Below are 23,294 nucleotides of genomic sequence, written 5' to 3' on the forward strand. Positions count from 1 at the left end.
CGGTTTTTGTAATGAGAATCGTCATTTTCGATGGATCGAAATGCCTATTCCCATGCATATGGGATTAGCCATTCCTCTCATCCCCATGGCATTATCTATTCTCACGGATATGAGATTACTCTATAATAAAAGTTTATTTTTTTTAATTAAATAATAATAATAATAATAATAATAATAATTGTAAAATAATTTATATTATTAATATAATAAATAATAATAATTTCAAAAATAAAAATAATTTTAATAATATTATATAATAAAATTAATAATATAAATAATAATAATAATAATTATTATTATTATTATTATTATTATTATTATTATTATTATTGTTGTTGTTGTATTAATTTTATTTCATTCATATACATTCATTCCTTGTGAATACCAACCATAGAAATCCTATATTTCATTCCATTTCATTGCCATTGTCATTTCATTCCACAATTTATTCCATTCCCTTCTAATTTCATTCTTACATACTTGCCACCACCTTATATATTTAAAAAATTAAAGTTTGTGTACAAAATATAAAAAAAAACACAAACAAAAAAATTCACTTAGCTTTAGTGTTAAGATACATTGGTATCTTAGTCTGTGGTTGAGCAATACCCTGAGCTCCTGGCACACCACCCAAGGGGACACTTGTCTTGTCCACACAGGCTTTAACCGACATTTCTCTCTCTTTACCGGATTTAACCGCCACAACACCTCCTTCCTCCTCCCCAACATTCACTAGTCTGCTATTTTGAGGTGAAATGAAGATTCAATGCAACGTGTGTGAGGCGGCGGAGGCGAAAGTGCTGTGCTGCGCCGACGAGGCCGCCCTCTGCACCGAGTGCGACCAGAAAGTGCACGCCGCCAATAAGCTCGCCAGCAAACACCAGAGGGTTCCTCTCTCGACTTGTTCGTCGCAGAAGCCCAAGTGCGATATATGCCAGGTACGTACCTCAATTTCTACTGTTTTCTAATTTAGTCGAAACAAGGCAGACACAGTGAGGTGGTTGTTGGTTGATGCAGGAAACAGTAGGGTATTTCTTTTGCTTGGAAGACCGAGCTCTGCTCTGCAGAAGATGTGATGTTTCTGTACACACTGCAAATCGCTTGGTGGCTGCTCATCAGAGATTCTTGCTCACTGGAGTGAAAGTAGGTCTTGAAGCAACCAAATTGGATCCAGCTCCTCCTCCCTCAACAACTGATCTGCCTGCCCAAGCCCAAGGGGATATTTCCTCATCAAAGACGGGAGGTTCCATGTCGCAGTGGCCGTTGGATGAATTCCTTGAACTCGGTGACTACACTCACAAGTATGACTTTATGGATCCTACTGGCTCATCCAAGGTACCATCATTCCTGATTGCAACTCACATATATTTATGCTTTTATCTGAGTCTTGTTTGTGGTACCATTGAATAGAGTACTAACTAGCTTGCACTGCTTAGTCAGTAGTCTTAAATAAAAGGTTGAATAATGTGATTTTAGAGTGAGGCGAATTGCGGGAAGTTTGGAGATGCAGATTGGTCCCCTGTGGTGCAAGTTGCTGATATGGAGTTAGAGGGAGATGAGCAGAATACTTGTTTCTGGAGAGTGCCGGAGATTCCGTCTCCCCCCACAGCGTCCGGGCTTTACAGCTGGTCTCATTCTGCTGCCTTCGTGCACCATCGTCCCCACGGCGACGGACCCGTTTCTGATCGACTTGTACCAGAGTTGTGAGCTTACATTAGCTTTTAATTGTAAGTTGCAGAGCAGTGTGTTGTTAGGTTCCCATGTACACCACCAACAAAAAGGCACTCATGTACTGCCATTATCTCTCTTTAACATCACATTCCACGCCAACTTCAGAGGAATAAGAAATAAATTTTATATTCCAATCTATCATAATGTTTTCGAATTATCGATTTTAGGGCATCTGAAATTCGAGTAAGATTGTTGGGGATTCACGTGGAGTTCAGAAATCGTTGGACATCAACTTTTGTTGTCGTGCTGGAAATTCTTGACTGTTATATACACGGATTTTTAGTATTTTTCATACGAAATTTTTTTTGGGACCTAGATATATTAATAACCTTTGCATGCAAAACTGTAAAACTTCTCTATAATCATCATAACATCATATATGTTTTTAGACAATTAACATGTATATATGTATCATATCTACGCATCATATAAATCTGAGTGTTGAGAAGTAGGCCTCCTTCTCAAACACAATGACAAGTTAACTCAAAGGTTAACTGTCAACTCTGTGTACACAAATCCTTACTCGCTTAGGACCCGAATTCGTTCTTCTATGTAGATGGTATCATACAAATCTCAAACATTGGCAATTCAATAATTTGAAAATAAATGCATATACTAAAACTTTATACTATTAAAGTATGCATCTTTATCTCTTGAGTTAGTAAGCCCACATAATATACTTAATGAAAGTAGAAGTCCTTGCTTGTTCACTTTATATTGTCACTCGAACCTTCATTATAATGAGGTTCCCAAGGTAAGATTGAATAGATAGACAAGAAATAAATAGAAAAGAATTCTAGAATGAAACTTCTATCGCTTGAAACCTTAGGGTTGCATCCTCTAATCTGAGTATTCTACTTTTATGGACTTAATTAACTAAGGGTGTGTTTGATAGCTGAAATGAGATAAGGGATGATAAATAAAATCTAGATAAATAATATAAATTGGGTGAGATTATTAATATTTTATAGGTGTTTGATAAATTAGATATAAATACTAAGATAACTAATATTATTGTTTGATACAAAATATACAACTATAGATTAAAAAGTAAATTACACTTTTAACCTTATATTTAAATAAAAAAACTAAACAAAAGAAAAATAAAAAAATAATTATCCCACATCCCAACCCCAATACCAGCCGCCCCCACCGTCCAAAACAACTTCTTCTTCCATAACATTTCCCCCTCCCCCCCAACCCCAACCCCCCTCTCCCCCACACGGCAGATTGCCTTTCCTCCCCATTAATTCTTCCTCCCTCTGCAAAATATTTGTTGCAGTCACAAATCAACAACCAAAGAAAGATCCCTTCACTTCCCCCTGTTGTAGAACCACCGCCAGAATAATTATTGTAGTCACAAATGAACAACCAAAGAAAGATCCCTCCACTTCCCCCTGTTGTAGAACCACGGCCAGAATAATTGTTGCAGTCACAGACGGCGGCGATTTTACCTCTCCCTCCCTCCCCCCCGCCGGCGGCGGCGGCGTCCACCCACCCCAACTATTTTTTCAGCCGCTGTTTCCGCTACAATTTTATTCGTCTCCATCCACCACCAACAAGCACAATTTTTACTAGCTCTGGAAAGATGGAAGCAAGCTTTACCTTGTTCTTACGTACCAGAGTGAGAGTAGGTCTTCCACTCAGAGAATCGATGAATTGAAATCAGAAATAGCATCTTCAAAGAAACTTGATTTTGTTTTGGGAAAAGAGGGTTAAATTTGTAAAACAAAAATTAATCAAGGTTACTGTTGGTGAGGAGATTATTGAACTGGGGGTCTGCATGTGATCAGAAATCTAAGTGGAACAGTAGTTTTAGTGCGGGCTTTGCATTTGCAGCGGGCCTGGGACATTACTGAATAAGGCTATCAAACATGGAGAAATAGTGAGATTGATAATTTATCTCAACTAATAAAGCCTATCAAACACGCCCTAAAAGCAAACTGTAACATCATATATCTTGGGATATCTCAAGTTGAGAAAGCTTAAAAGTAAACTAATCCATTCTATATAGATTAGCTTACAATTAACAACTAAAACACCAATTCAAGAATTGACCAATCACTTAAGCATAGTTCTACTCGACTATCCTAAGTAAGTAACTTTAAATATGTAATCATATATGAATCTCAACTTTAAAAAAAAATCATATAAAATCAACCTCTTTAAAAAAAATACAAGCTTTACCTTTTCAAAAAGCTATTAAAGTCTATCTTTATTATAAAGTTACAAAAATACAATATATCAAGTGTATAAGAAATTATCTCACAGAAGGCTGAATCTGCCACAGAACCTTGCTGCTTCGCGCAATACTTTTAAGGAAATTGTTTGACCTATCTAGAGTTCTCAGATTCAGTTGAAATTTTGCAGAGATCTAATACTCATAACGAAGTTATCACTGTAAAAATTTAAAGTCATTTGGACCACAGGAACACCCCCAAAACTATCCCTCAATACACTGTTCTGTACAGTCAAGAACTGACAGCAGGGGCATCTCTTGCTTCAACCCAACAAAATACATATCTTGGCTAAATAAAGAGATGTAGGGCTCAAATATACATCATCTTAGTACATACTAGCATGCTTGATATTCTCCAATTTCTATCATATAGTTCATTTTACAATCTCAAGAGTACAATTATACAAGCTTCAAACATATGTGGTGTAAACTCATAATTTATTCATATATGACATAATTCCACCTCAATAACACATATATGAACTCAATTATTCAAGAGTATAATCATAACTCTCAACCCCAACCTAGGGTTCATACTAAAATCAAGTAAGAATTAACACAATTAATCAGCATGATCATGCTTAGGAACATAAAAAACGTAATATATCTCAATATTAAAATCATACTTCAATTCTAGTATGAAATCCCCAAATTTTCGGAACCCTAGAATTCAGAACATAATTTTTCTTCAAGCTAAAATCACAGATAGATAGGGAATCAAAGAATTCATCTTTTCTTTCAAAATAGTGCAGCTACTGCTTGAGATTTCTCTACGAAATTAAGCTTGAAGGAAGAATAAATCGAAGGTGAGGGAGGGGAATAGAAAGATGCGAACTGGAAGGGTTAAAGAAAAATGAAGGGAAGAGTTGGCTTCCTTTCTAAGAATTCCTAGTGGTCATCCCCAAAATAATACTCCCTCCGTCCCATTATTAGTGTCCTATTCCACTTTATCTACTTTCTACATACTCCTTAATCTCCGTGCCCAAAAGAAATGGGACACTACTAATGGGACGGAGGGAGTAATAATAAATGATGTATATGTGTTTCCTTAAAGCCTACGAAAAGGCTATTCCAAATAAAAGATTTGCATCAATTCAAATAAATTTATATATCAATAAGGTTTTAAAGGAAATGCTATAAACCAACACCAATTTATATCCTACGATCCAATCCATACTACTATGTATATATCACACCAATATCCATGTACATAAATGAAATAAGAAAGCTCATAGATAGATAATTAAATAACACCCGTCACTTCAATAAGTCGACTTGTTGGGTCCCGGAAGGTCTAGAATAGGTGTATGGGGGGGGAATACACCTATAGGCTATTTTTCAAACGACAGGCACAACCTTTTAGATTAAAGAAATACTTAAGGAAAACTTTGATTCCAAAGGTTGAAGAATGATACTGAATCTCTCTTCAGTAACGAGATATAAGTTAAGTCCAAGACTTTAACTGATATGCGTTAGGCTTCAGTCTAGTTCGTAAAACAGAGAAGTGTTAAGAATCCTCCTGACTATCCGAAGATAAATCAGTCAGACAAATAACACTTGGCAACGGAAAACTTTTCTTTTGAAATAGCCTTTGTGATTACACGTTGTCAGGTTTATGTTTCACTTTGCAGTTAATCAGTTTCAGTTAAAGACGCTAGAGCACAGATAAGAAAGTAAATACTGAAAGCGATAAACGACAAGAGGATTTTTACGTGGTTCGGAATCCAATTCCTACATCTACGATCAGTAGATCACACTGACAAACACTCTGGGCTTATGCTTACGGGTGCACAGCAAACCTTGAACTGAAACCACACGTTTTAGCACCAACACACTTAGCACGCACTGGTCTGAACTCCACACAACTTCAAACACTTTTTTCGCTCAGTTGAAAGGAGGTTCGAAAACTACCAACTAGATCACAGAGAACAGGCTCTCTGTAATCAGTAACTTAGGCTTTGGATAAACAATATTTGCATAAGGTTATAAGAGAATGTATGTAATCAGCAATGGACTGATTTTGGCTTTGTGATTCTCTTTTTTGATTCAAACTTTGGAAGGATTTGATTGGCTGAGTTGCGATTTCGGCAGCGTTTCAGCTTGTGTATTTGAATCGGTGAAGATTGAAGTGATCCTCGAGCTCTATTTATAGGAGATGTCTTGAATAGATCCGTTAGCGGAGATGGTCTTCAAGAATTCATCCGTTGGAGAGTAATTCGAATTTTGCTGAGGCTTCAATCTTCGAAGTTCCTTGTTTGGTGAGAAACAGCTACTCAGGTACAGGAGGTAAGGCGCCTCTGAAAAGGTAATCACCAAAAAGGAATGCTCAGCAGAGAAAGGACGATCCTCTGTATCTCTGCATTTAATGCGGCTGTACTTTAATTGTGTGGCTTCCTTTTAACGTTGGAGGTTCAGTACGAGGAAGAATGTCAACTGATACTTGACTTTAGTATCAGTCCGCTGATTTCACGTAGCCAGCATTAGATGAATCAGTCATAACTGATTCTTCAGTTGAGAAACTCGTTCTAGTCAAATATCAGTATTTGACTTCTGCCTTTAATTGCGAACATCAGTCGAGTTCTTCAGCCTTCAGTCTTTAGTCCTTCGTTCTTCATTCTTCATTCCTCCGGTCTTCAGTCTTCAGAACACTAGCTAAACTAGAAAAGGAACTCCAACACTTGAGTTCACAAAGTTCTTGTAACACCCCGTACTTTTATGAGTAGTAGTAGTGTCGAGACACTACAGAGAGTACTACGGTACTGAGATATGAGATTATAATTAAGATGAGATGGAGTGTAACACCCCGCATTTTTCCTCATTATAAATATTTTTTTAGCTTTATTTTTAAGAACACTGAGATATAAAAATAAGTTTATGATGAGATGAGATATCCCAATAGTTTGAGCTATTATATTTTCGATGATGGGACTAGAGAATGAAATACTCTGAGGAAATAAGGATGTATGGAGATGTTGGTTGAACATTGATAAAGTTAAAAATTTTCTTTTCTTTCATTAGTGGTAGCAGCTCTGGCGAAACCGAGCTCTGGCGTAGCCGAGCTCTGCTCTGGAAGCAGAGCTGAAGTTGAGCTCTGCTCTCGAAAAAGTTGATGAGTTTTTGAGTTTGCTCTTGTCTGCACTGTTCTGCATTAAGTCTTGCTCTACTTTGCCGAGTTGTGTTTGCTCTGCTCTGAACCGAGAAGTCATTCCTCTGCTCTGACAGAGAATTTATTCCTCTGCCCTGACAGAGAATTCATGCCTCTGCCCTGACAGAGAATTCATTCCTCTGCCCTGACAGAGAATTCATTCCTCTGCTCTGACGTGAATTTTTGCTCTGCTCTGGCGAGCATTCCTCTGCTCTGGCGAGTATTTCTTCTCTGCTCTGACGAGCGAGGCAGAGCTGAGTGAGCTCTGCTCTGGAGGCAAAGCTGAAATCAAGCTCTGCTCTGATGGTTGAGATGTGCTCTGCTCTGGTGCGGAACCGACTTTAGAGAGAGAGGAGTCAAAGCAAGTGGATAAACATAGTTAACGGATTAGATTTTTTTTTGGATAATTAAGCATGTGTTTTATTTGAAACACTTGGTGGCTAAGTAAATGAGATTAAATAAAGCACCTTATTTCTCTTTCATCCCTCATAACAGACGTCCCTTTCCTCTCTCTTTTCTCTCTCTCCTCTCTCGACTGTCTTCACCCAACACCATTGATGTGATAGAAAAAAAAACTTCACAAGCTACTTTTATGCCATAACCACCGATTAAATCAAGCTGAAAACACTTTTAAATCCATAGAACAAAAGCTAAGTTGAAGGTTCGAGCTAGGAATCAAGAAGGTGGAGTTATACTTTTCTCTACACAAATCATAAGAGTAAGCCTCTAAACACATGAATCTACTCATAATTAAGCTGTATAAGCATGTATAAGCATGAAAACAACTCCTAATTCAAGCTGGTAATTTTCAAAAATTACTAGGGTTGGAAGTCTTCTAAAATTTTGTCATCTTCTAACTTTAAGTGGAGAGTATATGCATGCTATTAAGATGTTATTTATTTGTCTTTGAATGAAAAGCATGAATTGATTTTGAGATATGGAATATTAAGGTGTTAGGTTGTGTGATGTTGGAAAGTTGAAGTTCACGAAGAAAGTGAAGATTTGAGTGGTTATATGAGTTCTCGAGCATGCTATGATGTTAAGTGATGGTTTAGATTGATGATTAGAAGTGATGAAATGAGTTTTGGTATGAGTTTGTTGTTGAGAGTTATGATGTTATATTCAAGTTAGAGATGTTTTTGAGATATATGAGTTTTAAGTACAAATTGGAGAAATTTCGTAGGCCTACTGACCTACTGTGATCGATGGTTTGTCGATGTTTAATAGCTTTGAAAATTTTATAGCAAGTCCCTACATGAGTCTTGAGTAGCCTGGTAAAATTTCAAGCCATTTCAACTTTGTTTAATATTTCTTTAAAATGCAAAACCTAAACTGCACTTTATTACTAAGAATTTCAGAGAACATGGGAAAGAGTCATTTATTTCAGTAGCTTCCTATGTGATCTAGCTTTCCAAATTTTTATGGTATCAACCTTATTGTGTTAGCTAGATATCCACCAAAGTTGAGCCCAGTTTGACAACGTTTACTATTTTTCAAAAATTTTAATTTTCGGTTTCACAAAACTGCCAGAAATGGTAGATCGTGGTAAAAACGTTATATCTCTCAAACCACTTGGAATTTTCGACTCTACTTTTTTTTAAATGAAATTAGACTCAAAGATCGTTCTTTCGGTATGAGTCTCGAGTCCAGGAGATGTCGGAGTCAGAACGGTTTAAATTTTGAAGTTGAGTCAGTGTAAAAACAGAGCATGTTTTGTTGATGTTTGATTGTGATTTCTTATGTGCCTTATGTGATTGCGTTGCCTATGTGTTTGAATGAGATTAGACGAACCTTATATGAGAGATAAATCGAGACTTAGAACCATGATTTTGTTGAAACCTATCCTTGAACTTAAGGATGTGAGATGAGTGAAGAGTTTATATAGAGTTGAGTAAGGAGATAGAATATGAGATAGAGCAGGAGTTAAGGCTTGAGAATTAGTCAATGAGTTTCTAATCGAGATTCATTTTATGACATGAACTTTCGATGATGATGATCCCTGAAGACACGAGCAGAGCAATGAAGTAAGTAACTCCACTTTGACGGGAGATTTTGAGTAAGGTCTTCAGGTGGGCATTATTTTGAGTATACAATTTAAGAGCTTTTCTAAACTATTTTAAATGATGATGAAATTATGAGATGTTTGATGTTTTGAGATTATGATGATGTTTGAGAATTATTGACTTGCCAATATTTTTATGATGATGTTGAGCTTGTATGTTTACCCTCTACTGATGAGTTGAGATGAGACGATCGGGTCCTAGGCAGTTGATAGCTATCCTGCCAGGGCTAGTGTATACTGAGGTGACTGTGAGCCGTCTTCGGGTGTCGGCCGGTCACGGTGCTTGAGAAAGAGGCCTACTTCTCAGTACCTTGATGATGATGAAGAGTTGTAGATGTGGTACATACATGTCGAGTACTTGTCTGCATACACTTAATTATGATGTTTATGGTTAAAACTGCTTGCACAGGTTCTTTTAAGATATAATTCCTGTGTATTGCTGAAATGTGGCAAGTTCAATTTATAGCTCTATGAGCAGCTTTATTTTCGGCGATATGCCCACTGAGTATTATGTACTCACGCCCTGCATGTATTTCTAAACGTGCAGGATAAGCGGAGGGGGAGTATGGTGCGGTGCTGGTGGGGAATGTTTCGGGTTGACGTTTTCTTTCTCTATCGTATGTCTGTTTTGTCGATAGAGTTTTGATATGAAGTTATGTTATATTAAATCAAGCAGTTTACTCACGATTATGTGTCTTCATACATATAGTCGGTTCACCTTTTGTTATCACTGTTTACCTCGTATTTGGGCAGTTTTTGCGTATGTTCTGCTGTGCTTACGAGCGTGTTTTCATGACTTTTACCTTCTATTTCACGTGCTCGATGATCTTTTGGGTATGCTACTGTCGTATGCAGGAATTAGGAGTTACCGCGCGTGTTGACATCGTTTGGAGCAGTTTCGGAGGAAAAGCTCACGGCCGCCGCCGTCCCACGGCCGCCGCCGTATACGGCGCCGCCGTCCCACGGCGGCCGCCGTCTAGACGGCGCCGCAGCCCCACGGCGCGAGCCGTGCATGTTTTTGGAGATTCTGCGAAAGGCCATCACGGCGGCGCCGTCTCACGGCGGCCGCCGTCCACGGCGCCGCCGTCTCACGGCCGCCGCCGTGTCTGTTCAATTCCGGGAGTTACGGATTTTCGTATAAAAACCCATTTTTAGGGTTTTATTATCATTCACGAACCCAGCAGCCTCCATAGGCGATTTCCACCTTCTTCTTAAGGTTTTTAGAGTTTCAAATCAATTACTTTCGATTGTGGATTCATTGGATTGCTTTGGATGTCAATTAACATTTCATCCGATTGGATTTCCTTGGATTGCTATGTTTTGTAAGAACTCCCTTTGATTCTCTTTGTTTATGAATCTTTTGGTTAATTAAGTTTTGTGTTTTATGCTTTGATGAATGTGATGATTGGAGATTATTATTGTTGAGTTTAGATAATCTTGATTATATGAATTCTTTGGTTAATTGAATCCTTGTTTTATACTTTTGATGGATGTAAGGATTAGAGATGATTGTTGTTGAGTTTAGATAATCTACGTGATTCGTAGTTCGTTGCTATTGCTTACGTTTTTCCCTTCTTGTTGGTGAAAGTTTAGAGATTTCTTTTTATGGAGATTAAGATTTTCTTTGCATTCGAATCTTATGCTTGATTTAGTTTCTTGCCTAGGTAGTTATTAATCTTTGATGTTTACAAGTTTATGATCGTTTGGTTTAGTGTTTGAGTTGGAAACTCTTGTTGATTTCGTTAATGTTCAAATACCATGTTCTAGTTAGTTCGTTGTTGAGTTGCTTGCGGAATTCTCTTGGATTGTGTGTGTTTGCTTTACATTCATTTGATTAAATGTTAATATGTTATTTCGCCTAGATAATCATTGTTTATGGTGTTGAATTGATGATTGCTTTCTAGATTGCTAGTTTAGAACCTTAGCTTTGTTTTCCTTCTTGCGTTCTTATTGGCTTCCTATCTTTTGCCTAGTTAACTTATATGCTTTATTTTAATTACGCATTAGTTAATCGGAGAGAAAGTGTCAGACCCAATTACCCGATTAGAGTGTTTAGGTTTCTTTTAAGTTTCTTGTGAGCAATACGATTAGAGCCCTGCTAAGTCTTCCTTGTGAGACGACTTGAGTCACCTTACCACCCTGGGACGACCTCGTATAAATTCGAGTCCATCCGTTAGGTGTTTTTGGATGAGTCAAATTTTGGCACCCTACTACTACCTCGCCGACCTAGAGAGACAGTGGGCCGCTTTCTCGTTGCAGAACCAGGACCAGTTCTGGCACCCTCCCCCGGGCCCCCCGCGGGGCCCCAACTGAGCACTCCTTTTACCCACTTTTGTACATTTTGTTTTATTTCCTTTTACTTTGTTTTCCTTTCTTTCTCGTTTTATGCTGTCTTCTTTTGTGGGCCTTTTTCTGGTTGCTCGTTTTACAGGTTGTGGTCGCCGCCCTCTCTTCCGCCGTCGCCGTGTTGGCTGCACTCCTATCCAGGGATGTTCTTAACCTTTCTCTTTTTTGTGCCCTGAGGACAGTGCATGTTTTTCTCTGTGGGGGAGGGGCATGATTTATGAGTTTTGGGGGTCGTATGGTCCTGTCTTGGTTGTATTGTTGGTTGTGCCGCATGCGGTCTTTTTGATGCTTCTTCAATTCGTTGCATGCTTGGTGGTGGTGCCCTGTTTAGCTTGTCTTGGGGCGAATGGTCCCCTTCTCTTTTATTCTTGCCTGTTTTTAAGTACATCACATGGTTGATGGTGACTTATTGGCGATTCTGGTTTGTGTCTGTTTGGATTGTTGTCCTCGTTTTTCTTGATTGATTTGCTCCCTAGGAAGTGTAATAAGTTTAAGGTTTTGGTGCAACACCCTGATGAGCAACTCGTGACGTGATTTGTCCGGTAGATGCTAAGGGGAGTGTTTTCAGTGCAATTTCCTAATATCTGTCTCTGTTGTGAAATGTTTGGTTGGTTGTTGAGCTTCTGATAGTCTGGGTCTCTGCTCCTCTAATGATTTCATTATGAGCATGGGAAACCACACGAGAACATTTTGGATAACCTCCAAAAGTGAAATCTCGTGAATTATGGCCCATCTATTAAGAGCGAAAATAACTTAACCCAAAAAAAAAAAAAAAAAAAAAAAAAAAAAAAAAAGCTCTGATTCGAATAGTGAAAGAATATGAAAGGGAATGAGACATGATTGTAAAGGGAATTGCATTAGGAAATTCACCCTTAGCAGAGAACTGGGTCTGATCGGATTGAGTTGTATCACCTTGTTGTTGCACTTTTAAATCTTAGCTTTGAACACTTGATTGGGGGACATTGATTTCTTGGAAGGCTTGGATTGGCTTGAGTTTGATTGGTAAGAAGAATTGCCTGTGGGTTTCCTTTCGATTGTGTGTTTGTTGCTTGAGGACAAGCAAGGATTTAAGTGTGGGGGGGTTGTTTACCTCGTATTTGGGCAGTTTTTGCGTATGTTCTGCTGTGCTTACGAGCGTGTTTTCATGACTTTTACCTTCTATTTCACGTGCTCGATGATCTTTTGGGTATGCTACTGTCGTATGCAGGAATTAGGAGTTACCGCGCGTGTTGACATCGTTTGGAGCAGTTTCGGAGGAAAAGCTCACGGCCGCCGCCGTCCCACGGCCGCCGCCGTATACGGCGCCGCCGTCCCACGGCGGCCGCCGTCTAGACGGCGCCGCAGCCCCACGGCGCGAGCCGTGCATGTTTTTGGAGATTCTGCGAAAGGCCATCACGGCGGCGCCGTCTCACGGCGGCCGCCGTCCACGGCGCCGCCGTCTCACGGCCGCCGCCGTGTCTGTTCAATTCCGGGAGTTACGGATTTTCGTATAAAAACCCATTTTTAGGGTTTTATTATCATTCACGAACCCAGCAGCCTCCATAGGCGATTTCCACCTTCTTCTTAAGGTTTTTAGAGTTTCAAATCAATTACTTTCGATTGTGGATTCATTGGATTGCTTTGGATGTCAATTAACATTTCATCCGATTGGATTTCCTTGGATTGCTATGTTTTGTAAGAACTCCCTTTGATTCTCTTTGTTTATGAATCTTTTGGTTAATTAAGTTTTGTGTTTTATGCTTTGATGAATGTGATGATTGGAGATTATTATTGTTGAGTTTAGATAATCTTGATTATATGAATTCTTTGGTTAATTGAATCCTTGTTTTATACTTTTGATGGATGTAAGGATTAGAGATGATTGTTGTTGAGTTTAGATAATCTACGTGATTCGTAGTTCGTTGCTATTGCTTACGTTTTTCCCTTCTTGTTGGTGAAAGTTTAGAGATTTCTTTTTATGGAGATTAAGATTTTCTTTGCATTCGAATCTTATGCTTGATTTAGTTTCTTGCCTAGGTAGTTATTAATCTTTGATGTTTACAAGTTTATGATCGTTTGGTTTAGTGTTTGAGTTGGAAACTCTTGTTGATTTCGTTAATGTTCAAATACCATGTTCTAGTTAGTTCGTTGTTGAGTTGCTTGCGGAATTCTCTTGGATTGTGTGTGTTTGCTTTACATTCATTTGATTAAATGTTAATATGTTATTTCGCCTAGATAATCATTGTTTATGGTGTTGAATTGATGATTGCTTTCTAGATTGCTAGTTTAGAACCTTAGCTTTGTTTTCCTTCTTGCGTTCTTATTGGCTTCCTATCTTTTGCCTAGTTAACTTATATGCTTTATTTTAATTACGCATTAGTTAATCGGAGAGAAAGTGTCAGACCCAATTACCCGATTAGAGTGTTTAGGTTTCTTTTAAGTTTCTTGTGAGCAATACGATTAGAGCCCTGCTAAGTCTTCCTTGTGAGACGACTTGAGTCACCTTACCACCCTGGGACGACCTCGTATAAATTCGAGTCCATCCGTTAGGTGTTTTTGGATGAGTCAATCACACTCTGAATATTATGACTCTACATAAAAATCGAGTTATGACGATGTTGACGATTATTCCCTTTTGATGAATTATGATGATCTTTCCTTAGCATGTTTCTTTGTGAGCTTCCGCGGTTGATCTATGTATTCTTTCCATCTTCCCCCTTTCTTTTATTAGTCGTATCGATACTCGGTCCCCGCTATTACTAGTGTCAGAATCGGGCTGCGATAGTTCTAGTCTATTACAAGGAAAACTTAAGGATTTTGGTATCATCAAAACTAGGGCTAGTATATTTCATTGAGTTCCCAACACGACTAATAATATTTTGTATTTATCACCATTCTCATCTCTGAAAATAATAAAATAATTCCTTTAACCAGGAATTATAAACTTGTTTCCCAGAATAAAATTAATAAATGATGCAAGAACACTTAATTAGTCAAATTATGCAATCACGGAAATAAAAGCTCATGGTATTATAATAATATCTCATCTCATCTAAGTGTTTCTACTTCTTTTTCATCTTTTAAATAATAGAAAATAGAAAATAATATTAATAATATATACAATAGTGAAAATGCTGGGTGTTACAAAATAAATATTTAACTGAATATTGTATATACGCTCTGAAAATACTTTAAGATAGTTTTAGACAAAAATATTTTATTACATGTTTTATTAAATATGCAGGTAACTAAATATTGTATATTTATTAACTGAACATTTTATGATGATTTTAGACAAAAATATGTTGTTACATATTCCATTAAATAAATGGTGGCCACCAGTGGACAGCTGGATTAAAGTAAACACGGATGGCTCGGCGATGGGTGCCCCGGGCATTATCGCTGCGGGCGGGGTGTTTAGAGATAATTGGGGCTGGGTTCGAGGTTGTTTCCACTTTAAAGGGGGCAAGGGTTTTGCTTTTGAGGCTGAACTCCTCGATGTTATTCATGCTATTGACATAGCTCACCATCGTGGCTGGCGGCAACTCTGGCTTGAAGCTGATTCGACTTATATTGTTCGTCTTCTTCAGACTCGATCGGTTGAAGTGCCTTGGCGCTTTCTGGCGGCTTGGAAAAAGTCTTTAAGGCTTCTTGATGACTTCCAATTTCAAGTCTCACATATTTATCGGGAAGGCAACAAGCCGGCGGATCTGATGGCAAACTTAGATCGAAACGAAGGTTGGTGGCCTTACGCTCTGGATGAGATTAAACTTGCGGTGTCTCTGGATATGGCAACGCATAGCACCGTTCATGTTAAGTTATGAGACCAGAGCAGATCTTTTCAAAGGTCAGGGCAGAGTTCGGCGCGGATCTTTGCAGTTGTCAGAGCAGATTCCTAAGCATTGCAGCTCTGAAGACCAGATCATAGCAGCTCACAGGCAGAGACCAGAGCAAAGCAGGTTTGTGCTCTAACGACCAGATCAGAATAGCCCAGAGGCATAGACTAGAGCAGAGCTGTTATCGGAGCAGAGCAGGTCTGTGCTCTGGATACCAGAACAGAGCAGCCCACAAGCAGCGACCAAAGCAGAGCTGTTACCAGAGCGTCAGAACAGCCCACAGGAATATACCAGAGCAGAGCAGGTCTGTGCTCTGGAGACCAGAACAGAGCAGCCCACAAGTAGCGACCAGAGCAGAGCTGTTTCCAGAGCAGACCTATTACCATAGCACAACTATGAAGTCAGAGCTGTTACTTGACCAGAGCAGCTCAGTTACCAAAACAGACCCCGGAGCACTGCTCAGCGCTGCTCTGCGCAGCCCTGCCCCGGAGCGCTGCGCAGCACATCTTTGCCCCGGAACGCTGCTCTGCAATGTAAAAAACTCAAGGAGAGGACTTCGTTCTGGGCAGATCTGCAGACCGGATAGGCAGGGGGGTGTTTGCGGCGACGACATATTACCGGTCGTGTAGCTACCCTTGCTGCTTTCCTATGGCTAATGTCTATTCGGTTTGCGAATTTGAGGATGGTTAGTTTCTGGAGACGGCGTCTCACCGGCTGAAACTTTTTGCCTCTGATTTTTTTCCTTCGGGGTTTTCTCGGCAGTGGGGTGTTTACGGCGACGGCGTATAACCGGCCGGGTAGCTACCCTTTCTGCTTTCTTCGTGGGGTCGGTTGGGTTGTGGGTTGTGGGTTGTGAGGTGCTTACGGCGACGGCGTATAACCGGCCGTGTAGCTTCCCTTCTTTGGGTCTGGGCTCATTTGAGGTTGGCAGTTTTTTGGCGACGGCATCTCATCGGCCTTTCTGCCTTCCGAGCTTTTTGGGTTTTGGTTTTCGTTGGGTTAGAGCCGAGATTGTTTGGGGACGATGGTTAGGCCGGTGTTTCGGAAACTTTCTCTTCCGCTCTTTCCTTCTTGCTTTTCGTCTTGTAGACGAGTACTCATTTTCTTTTTTACGGTTTTTCCCTTTGGGTTTTCCGTAAAAAGGTTTTAATGAGGCTCGACCCTTAGTCTGCTTTTCTTGTGCTTTCAAGGGTTTTTTTAGGTTTTCTCTTTTCTTTTTTAATAAAATCGCAGTTTAATAATATTCCATTAAATAAATATGCAATACTGGTCATATAAGATAGTGTTAAGCTACAATTTTATTTTAAATAAGAACTACACGGTAAAAACTATGAAAATGTGATAAATTGTACCAATAGAAAAAATTATAACAAAAAAAATTATCTGTTTAATTTAGAGTAGACGAAATGAATAAAAAAATTAGAAATAAAAAATTATTTCCAAAAATAGAAAGGTGATTTTTGCCGGGAAAATATAACTTGTTATTTTTGAAAGTGGTTGTGCTTTTATATATATATATATATAGTAAAAAAAATTGTTTTACAAAAATTAAAAAAAGGCTGAAAAAGGAAGACCGAAAAATGTCTTAGTTAATACAGATGAAGAGCAAATAGCATGGTCAGTAATAATCCAACTCATACACTATAAGTACACACCATATTAAATAGAAACAATAGGGCCAAATGACCCTATTCAATATACAACATCAAATTTTGTCCATCATTTAAAAAAAATAAATTTTGGCCATTTTTTGTATGTCATGACTATTCTACCCTTCTCTCTCTCTCCTCTCTCCTTTCTCTTTCTCATCTCCCTCTCTCTCTCTCTCCAGCGGCTGCCATTCTCTCCTTTCTCTTTCTCATCTCCCTCTCTCTCTCTCTCTCCAGCGGCTGCCGCTCTCTCCTCTCTCTTTCTCATCTCCCTCTCTTTCTCTCCAGCGGCTGCGCGGTAGCGGCGCCGAGCAGAAGTCACCAGAGCTCTCTCTCTTTCCAGTGGCTGTGCGGTAGCGATGCCGAGCATGTAGATCTCGCAGCTTGGGCAGAAGTCGTCGGAGCAGAGGATGAGGCGGCGGCGGTGGATCTGATCTGATCGGCAGATGGATTTGATCTGATCGGCTTGGGCAAAAGTCGTTGGAGCGGGGGATGAGGCGGCGGCAGCGACGGCGGCGGCGGATCTGATCTGATCTGATGAGGCGGCGGTAGATCTGATCTGATGAGGCGGCGACGGTGGATCTGATCTGATCGTTGCGCCGCCTCCTCCATCGGCAGATCTGATCTACGCTGCAACAGTAGCCGTCACTTCTTTCAATTTCAGCCATCGGCAGATCTGATCTGATCTGTATTTGTGCTGCACGTATGCCAAAAAGACCATTTTAAACACTTCCTCCTAGGGTTTACATGTTCCATTTAGGGTTTAAATGATGTTGTTGTTTCTGTATGTGTGCTGCACGTATGACACTTATGGCACTATATAACACTATTAGTGCCATAAGTGCCCAAATGACCATTTTACTTAGTTTTATTTTGAATTTTCGTTGGCACTTGTGGCACTAAATAGTGTCATAAGTGCCAAAAAAGATCATTTTACTTTGTTTTATTTTGAATTTTCGTTGGCGCTTATGGCTTCAAAATAAAACGAAGTAAAATCTTGGCACTTATGACACTAATAGTGCCATAAGTGCCTAACCCGACTCGACACGCGACCCGCGTGTCTGATCCTACCCAGTCCGCCTCATTAAGGGTAAAAACGTCCGAATTTGTAAAATATGTCTAGAATTTAAGTTTTTTCAAAAAGTGGCCATAAATTGATTTCCATGATTCATTTTGGCTATCTCAAAATTTTTCTCTATTAAATAATAGAAGAATTAGATCATAGTTGCTTCACAATCTATGGAGCATTAATCTTCTTTGTTTGTTGCCATTCAACTTGAATGATTTATTTATCTTTGTCATATTAAGATACTTAGGTCTTGATACTCTTGTTGAACTTGATCATATTTGCAAGTTTCTCCTGGAGGTGTGTGGGTTGGACTCTGGCTTTCTTCTGGAAAGATGAGTCTGTCGTTGAGGTCAGAATCCAGTGGCCCAATCTCGAGCTCATTGACTCCTCGAAAGAATTTTTTGATATAGTCGTTGGAGGAGTCTTTCTTGATCCTGTTCATGAAGAAGAGAAAATGAAACACACAGGAACAAAAAAAAGAACACAGAACATGCAACCTCAAGAAAAATTTTGAGAAGAATTTGACCAGTGAAAATAACCCTCTGAAGGATCTAGTTCAGTTAGAACCTAATCAAAACAGAATTGTTCTTGCGAACAACCTGCTCTGATACCAATTGTTAGATCCGGAGGGTCTCGAATAGGTGTATGAGAGGGGGGGGGAAATACACCTATAGGCTATTTTTGATCTTTACAAGAGATCAAAACGAAACTTCAAACACAAACTCAGACACCTGTTTACTGAAAAGAGTTTTGACCAAAACAGGGTTGACGACTGATACTGAATACTCTTCAGTAAGGAGTTATCAGTTAAGTCAAAAGAACTTAACTGATGCACGTAAGGCTTCAGTCAAGTTTGATAAACAGAGATGTTATAAATCTTACTGACTATCAGAAGATAGATCAGTCAGACTGATAACATACGCAGCGGAAAACTTATGTTTTGCAATAGCCTGTGAGTTGAGCACGTTGTTGGTCTTAAGTTTCTCTTTGCAATTAATCAGTTTTCAGTTTACGAAAGGAAGAGCACAAGTAAGAAAGTAAGTACTGAAAGTTGTAAATAACACAGAGATTTTTACGTGGTTCGAAAAACACTTCCTACATCCACGGTCGGTTGATCAGACCAACAACTTCACTCGGCAAGTGCTTACTGGTGCACTGCAAACCTGAACATGTGCTTACGGGTGCACACAACCGAAACAACCGAAGATCCAATCTTCAGTACCAACACACCTTATTGGATTTCTCACTCCTAGCACGCACTGGGCACTAGGATCTCACGGAGACAGAACGCCTTTCTGAACTCCTTTACAACACAAACACTCGATTCAGTCGGTTGAAGGGAGGTTTGAAAACTTGCCAATTAAACTTCAAAGAACAAGTTCTTTGTAGTTAGTTTGACCTAGGCTTTGGATAAACGAGGTTCGCCTAAGGTCTAAGAGAATTTACGTAATCAGCAGTGACTGATTTTTGGCTTTGGGATTCTCTTTTTCGATTTAAACTTTGGAGAGTCTGGGCTATAGCTGAGAAACAATTTTGGCAGAGTTTCAGCTTATGTCGTTGAATCGGTGAAGATTGAAGTGATCCTCGAGTGCTATTTATAGGAGAAGTCTTGAATAGATCCGTTGGCGGAGAAGGTCTTCAAGATTTCTTCCGTTAGAGAGTAATTTGAACTTGGGCTGAGCCTTCAATCTTCGAGGTTCCTTGTTTGGTGAGAACTGCTATCTTGAAGAGCAGGAGATGCGACATCTCTGAAAAGGTAATCACCAAAGAGGAATGACCTCTGCAGAGAAAGGTCGGTCCTGGGATCTCTGCATTTAATGCGGCTGTACTTCTGGAGTGCGTGGCTTCCTTACGTTGGAGGTTCAGTCCGAGGAAGAATGTTTAACTGATACTTGACTTTAGTATCAGTCCGCTGATTCCACGTGGCACGCATTAAGTAATCAGTCAAAACTGATTCTTCGACTGATGCTTCAGTCGGCAGCTTCAGTCTTCAGTCTTCAGTCATTCGTTCTTTAGTCTTCAGTCTTCAAAACAGCAATTAAACTAGAAAAAGAACTCTAACACTTGAGTTCGAGCAGTTCTAGTCTATTACAAAAGAAACCTATTGATTTTGGTATCATCAAAATAAGGATTATGATATTTCATTAAGTTCCCAACACAGTATAAACACTTCTTAACATATAAATTATAAACTAATTAAAATGTATGAATTATATGTAGAACACCTATGAATTCTTTGTGTAAATGTTTGAATTGCAAAAAATAAATTTTTCGCTTCTATGGGATTCGAACTCAGGACCATGAATTCATCCAACAAAGTGATGAATCAATCATAGAAAAGAGTACATGTGATATAATTTGTGTTGCATTTGTTGCCTCATTAAAAACCTTAACTAAGAAAACCCAATATGAAAAACTTAGTAATGGAAAAAAAGTACAACAAAAAATACACCTTCAAGGCGTAATGAATTCGCTCCCCCTCAAACTAATAATATACTAAGCCTACGCATTCCAATATTGTGAACATGTTTGTCAAAAGTTGACGTAGAAAGAGATTTTATGAATAAATCTGCCAGATTATCACAAGAGTGAATTTTATTTATTTTAATTTCACCGCTCTTCTAGAGCTCATGTGGGTAAAAAATTTTAGATAATATATGTTTTGTTAAATTTCCTTTAATGTACGCTATTCATTTGTGCAACACAAGCAGCATTGTCCTCATATAGGATAGTGGGAGATCTATCATTCGCAATTGTTGGGAACTTAATAGAATATCCTAATCCTTGTTTTGATGATACCAAAATCCATAGGCCTTAATTGTAATAGACTAGAACTGTTCGAACTCAAGTGTTAGAGTTATTTTCTAGTTTAGTTTGCTATTCTGAAGACTGAAGACTGAAGGACGAAGGACTGAAGACTGAAGACTGAAGTTACCAACTGAAGTATCAGTTGAAGAATCAGTCCGAAACTGATTACTAAATACGTGCCACGTGGATTCAGCGAACTGATACTAAAGTCAAGTATCAGTTAAGCATTCTTCCTTGGACTGAACCTCCAACGTTCAAAGGAAGTCACGTACTCTAAAAGTACAGCCGCATTAAATGCAGAGATCTTAGGATCCTCCTTTTCTCTGCAGAGGTCATTCCTATTTGGTGGCTACTTTATCAGAGACGTCGCATCTCCTGCTCTTCAACGTAGCCGTTCTCACCAAATAAGGAACCTCGAAGATTGAAGCCTCAGCCCAAATTCAAAAAGCTCTCCAACGGAAGAAATCTTGAAGACGTTCTCCGCCAACGGATCTATTAAAGACCTCTCCTATAAATAGCGCTCGAGGATCACTTCAATCTTCACTGATTCAATGACATAAGCTGAAACTCTGCCAAAATTGTTTATCTGCCAAAAGCTTAACATCTCCAAAGCTTGAATCGAATAAGAGAATACCAAAGCCAAAAATCAGTCACTGCTGATTACATACATTCTCTTAGACCTTAGGCAAACCCCTGTTTACCCAGAGCCTAGGTCAAAACTAACTCCAAAGAACTTGTTATTTGAAGTTTAGTTGGCAAGATATCAAACCTCCCTTCGACCGATAGAATCGAGTGTTTGAGCTGAAAAGGAGTTCAGGAAGGTACTCTGACTCCGTGAGATCCTAGTGCCAGTTTGTGCTAGGAGTGAGAAATCCAACGCGAGTGAAGTGTTGGTACTAAAGATTGGATCTTCAGTTGATTCGGTGGTGTGCACCCGGCTAAGCACACAGTTTCGGTTTGCAGTGCACCCGGCTAAGCACTTGCGGAGTAAAGTTGTTGGTCTGATCAACCGACCGTGGATGTAGGAAGTGTTTTCCGAACCACATAAAAATCTCTGTGTTATTTACAGCTTTCAGTTTGAGATTTCTACTTGTGTTCTTACATTTGATAAACTGAATACTAATTAAAAGCAAAGAGAAACCTAAGACTAACAACATGCTCAACACAGGCTATTTCGAAACAAAGTATTTCCGCTGCGTATGTTATCAGTCTGACTGATCTATCCTCTGATAGTCAGGAAGACTTGTAACATCTCTGTCTTAGCAAACTCGACTGAAGCCTTAACGTGCATCAGTTAAGTTCCAGTGACTTAACTGATAACTCATTACTGAAGAGTATTTCAGTATCAGTCGTCAACCCTGTTTGGTCAAAACTCTTTTCTGTAAACAGGCGTCTAAGTTTGCGTGTAAAGTTTCGTTTTGATCTCTATCTTGAGATCCCTCTGAATTTGGAGAAAAATAGCCTATAGCTGTATTCCCCCCTATACACCTATTCGAGACCCTTCGGACCTAACAGCAATACCACAAGATCCGCAAATGTGTTGTATCAATGATCTTAACCATGCACATTTTTTAGCGGTTTCATGTAAAGCGATAATCTCTTAGTGGTTTGAAGATGTAGTAACTAGAGTTTATTTAACAAATCTCCAAGAAATAGTTGTACCACCAGAGAGGAAAATATAACCAGTCTGAGATTTAGCATTATGGGGATCAGATAAATAACCAGCATTCGCATAGCCTACCAATGTCATGTCTTGGTTTCTTGGATAGAACAAGCCAAGATCTTTTGTATCTTGAAGATAACGAAGTATGTGTTTAACACCATTCCAATGTCTTCGTGTAGGAGAAACACTGAATCTTACTAGCAAGTTAACCGCAAATGCTATATGTCAGGCCTTATGCAATTTGCGAGATAAAGTAGTCCTCCAATTGCACTCAAATAAGGAACTTCTGGTCCTAAAATATCTTCATCATCTTCTTTAGGTCTAAATGGGTCCTTATCCACTTCTAGTGATCGGACAACCATAGGTGTGCTAAGGGGATGTGATTTATCCATATAGAATTTCTCTAAAATCTTACTCACATAAGTTGACTGGTGTACAAAAATTCTTTCAGGGAGATGCTCAATCTGCAGGCCGAGATAAAGTTTGGTTTTACCCAAGTTTTTCATTTCAAACTCGATCTTTAAGCATGAACGAGCTTCTTCAACCTCTTTGCGTGTTCCAATTATATTTATATCATCAACATAGACAGAAATGATATAAAAACCATTTTGTGATCTTTTATTGAACACACAAGGGCATATATCGTTGTTCACATATTTCTTCTTCAAGAGGAATTCACTAAGTCGGTTATACCACATCTTCCCCGACTGTTTTAAACCATATAACGATTTTTCTAATTTCACACAATACATGTCACGAGTTTCATT

General features: G+C 39.1%; 2 protein-coding genes across 2 annotated transcripts; both read left to right on the forward strand.

The window, feature by feature from the left end:
• Positions 1 to 573: 573 nt before the first annotated feature.
• On the forward strand, positions 574 to 1,819 carry LOC130986853 (B-box zinc finger protein 22-like). Its single transcript, XM_057910390.1, has 3 exons — positions 574 to 938; positions 1,018 to 1,335; positions 1,477 to 1,819. Exons 1-3 carry the CDS (start codon positions 756 to 758, stop codon positions 1,705 to 1,707), a joined length of 732 nt encoding a protein of 243 aa, XP_057766373.1. The 5' UTR covers positions 574 to 755; the 3' UTR covers positions 1,708 to 1,819.
• A 13,063-nt stretch (positions 1,820 to 14,882) lies between these two features.
• Positions 14,883 to 15,326, forward strand: LOC131025811 (uncharacterized). Its single transcript, XM_057955600.1, has one exon. It carries the CDS (start codon positions 14,883 to 14,885, stop codon positions 15,324 to 15,326), a length of 444 nt encoding a protein of 147 aa, XP_057811583.1.
• The last annotated feature ends 7,968 nt before the right edge of the window (positions 15,327 to 23,294 follow it).

This window comes from Salvia miltiorrhiza, chromosome 5 (assembly GCF_028751815.1).
Source record: "Salvia miltiorrhiza cultivar Shanhuang (shh) chromosome 5, IMPLAD_Smil_shh, whole genome shotgun sequence".
Lineage (NCBI taxonomy): Eukaryota > Viridiplantae > Streptophyta > Magnoliopsida > Lamiales > Lamiaceae > Salvia > Salvia miltiorrhiza.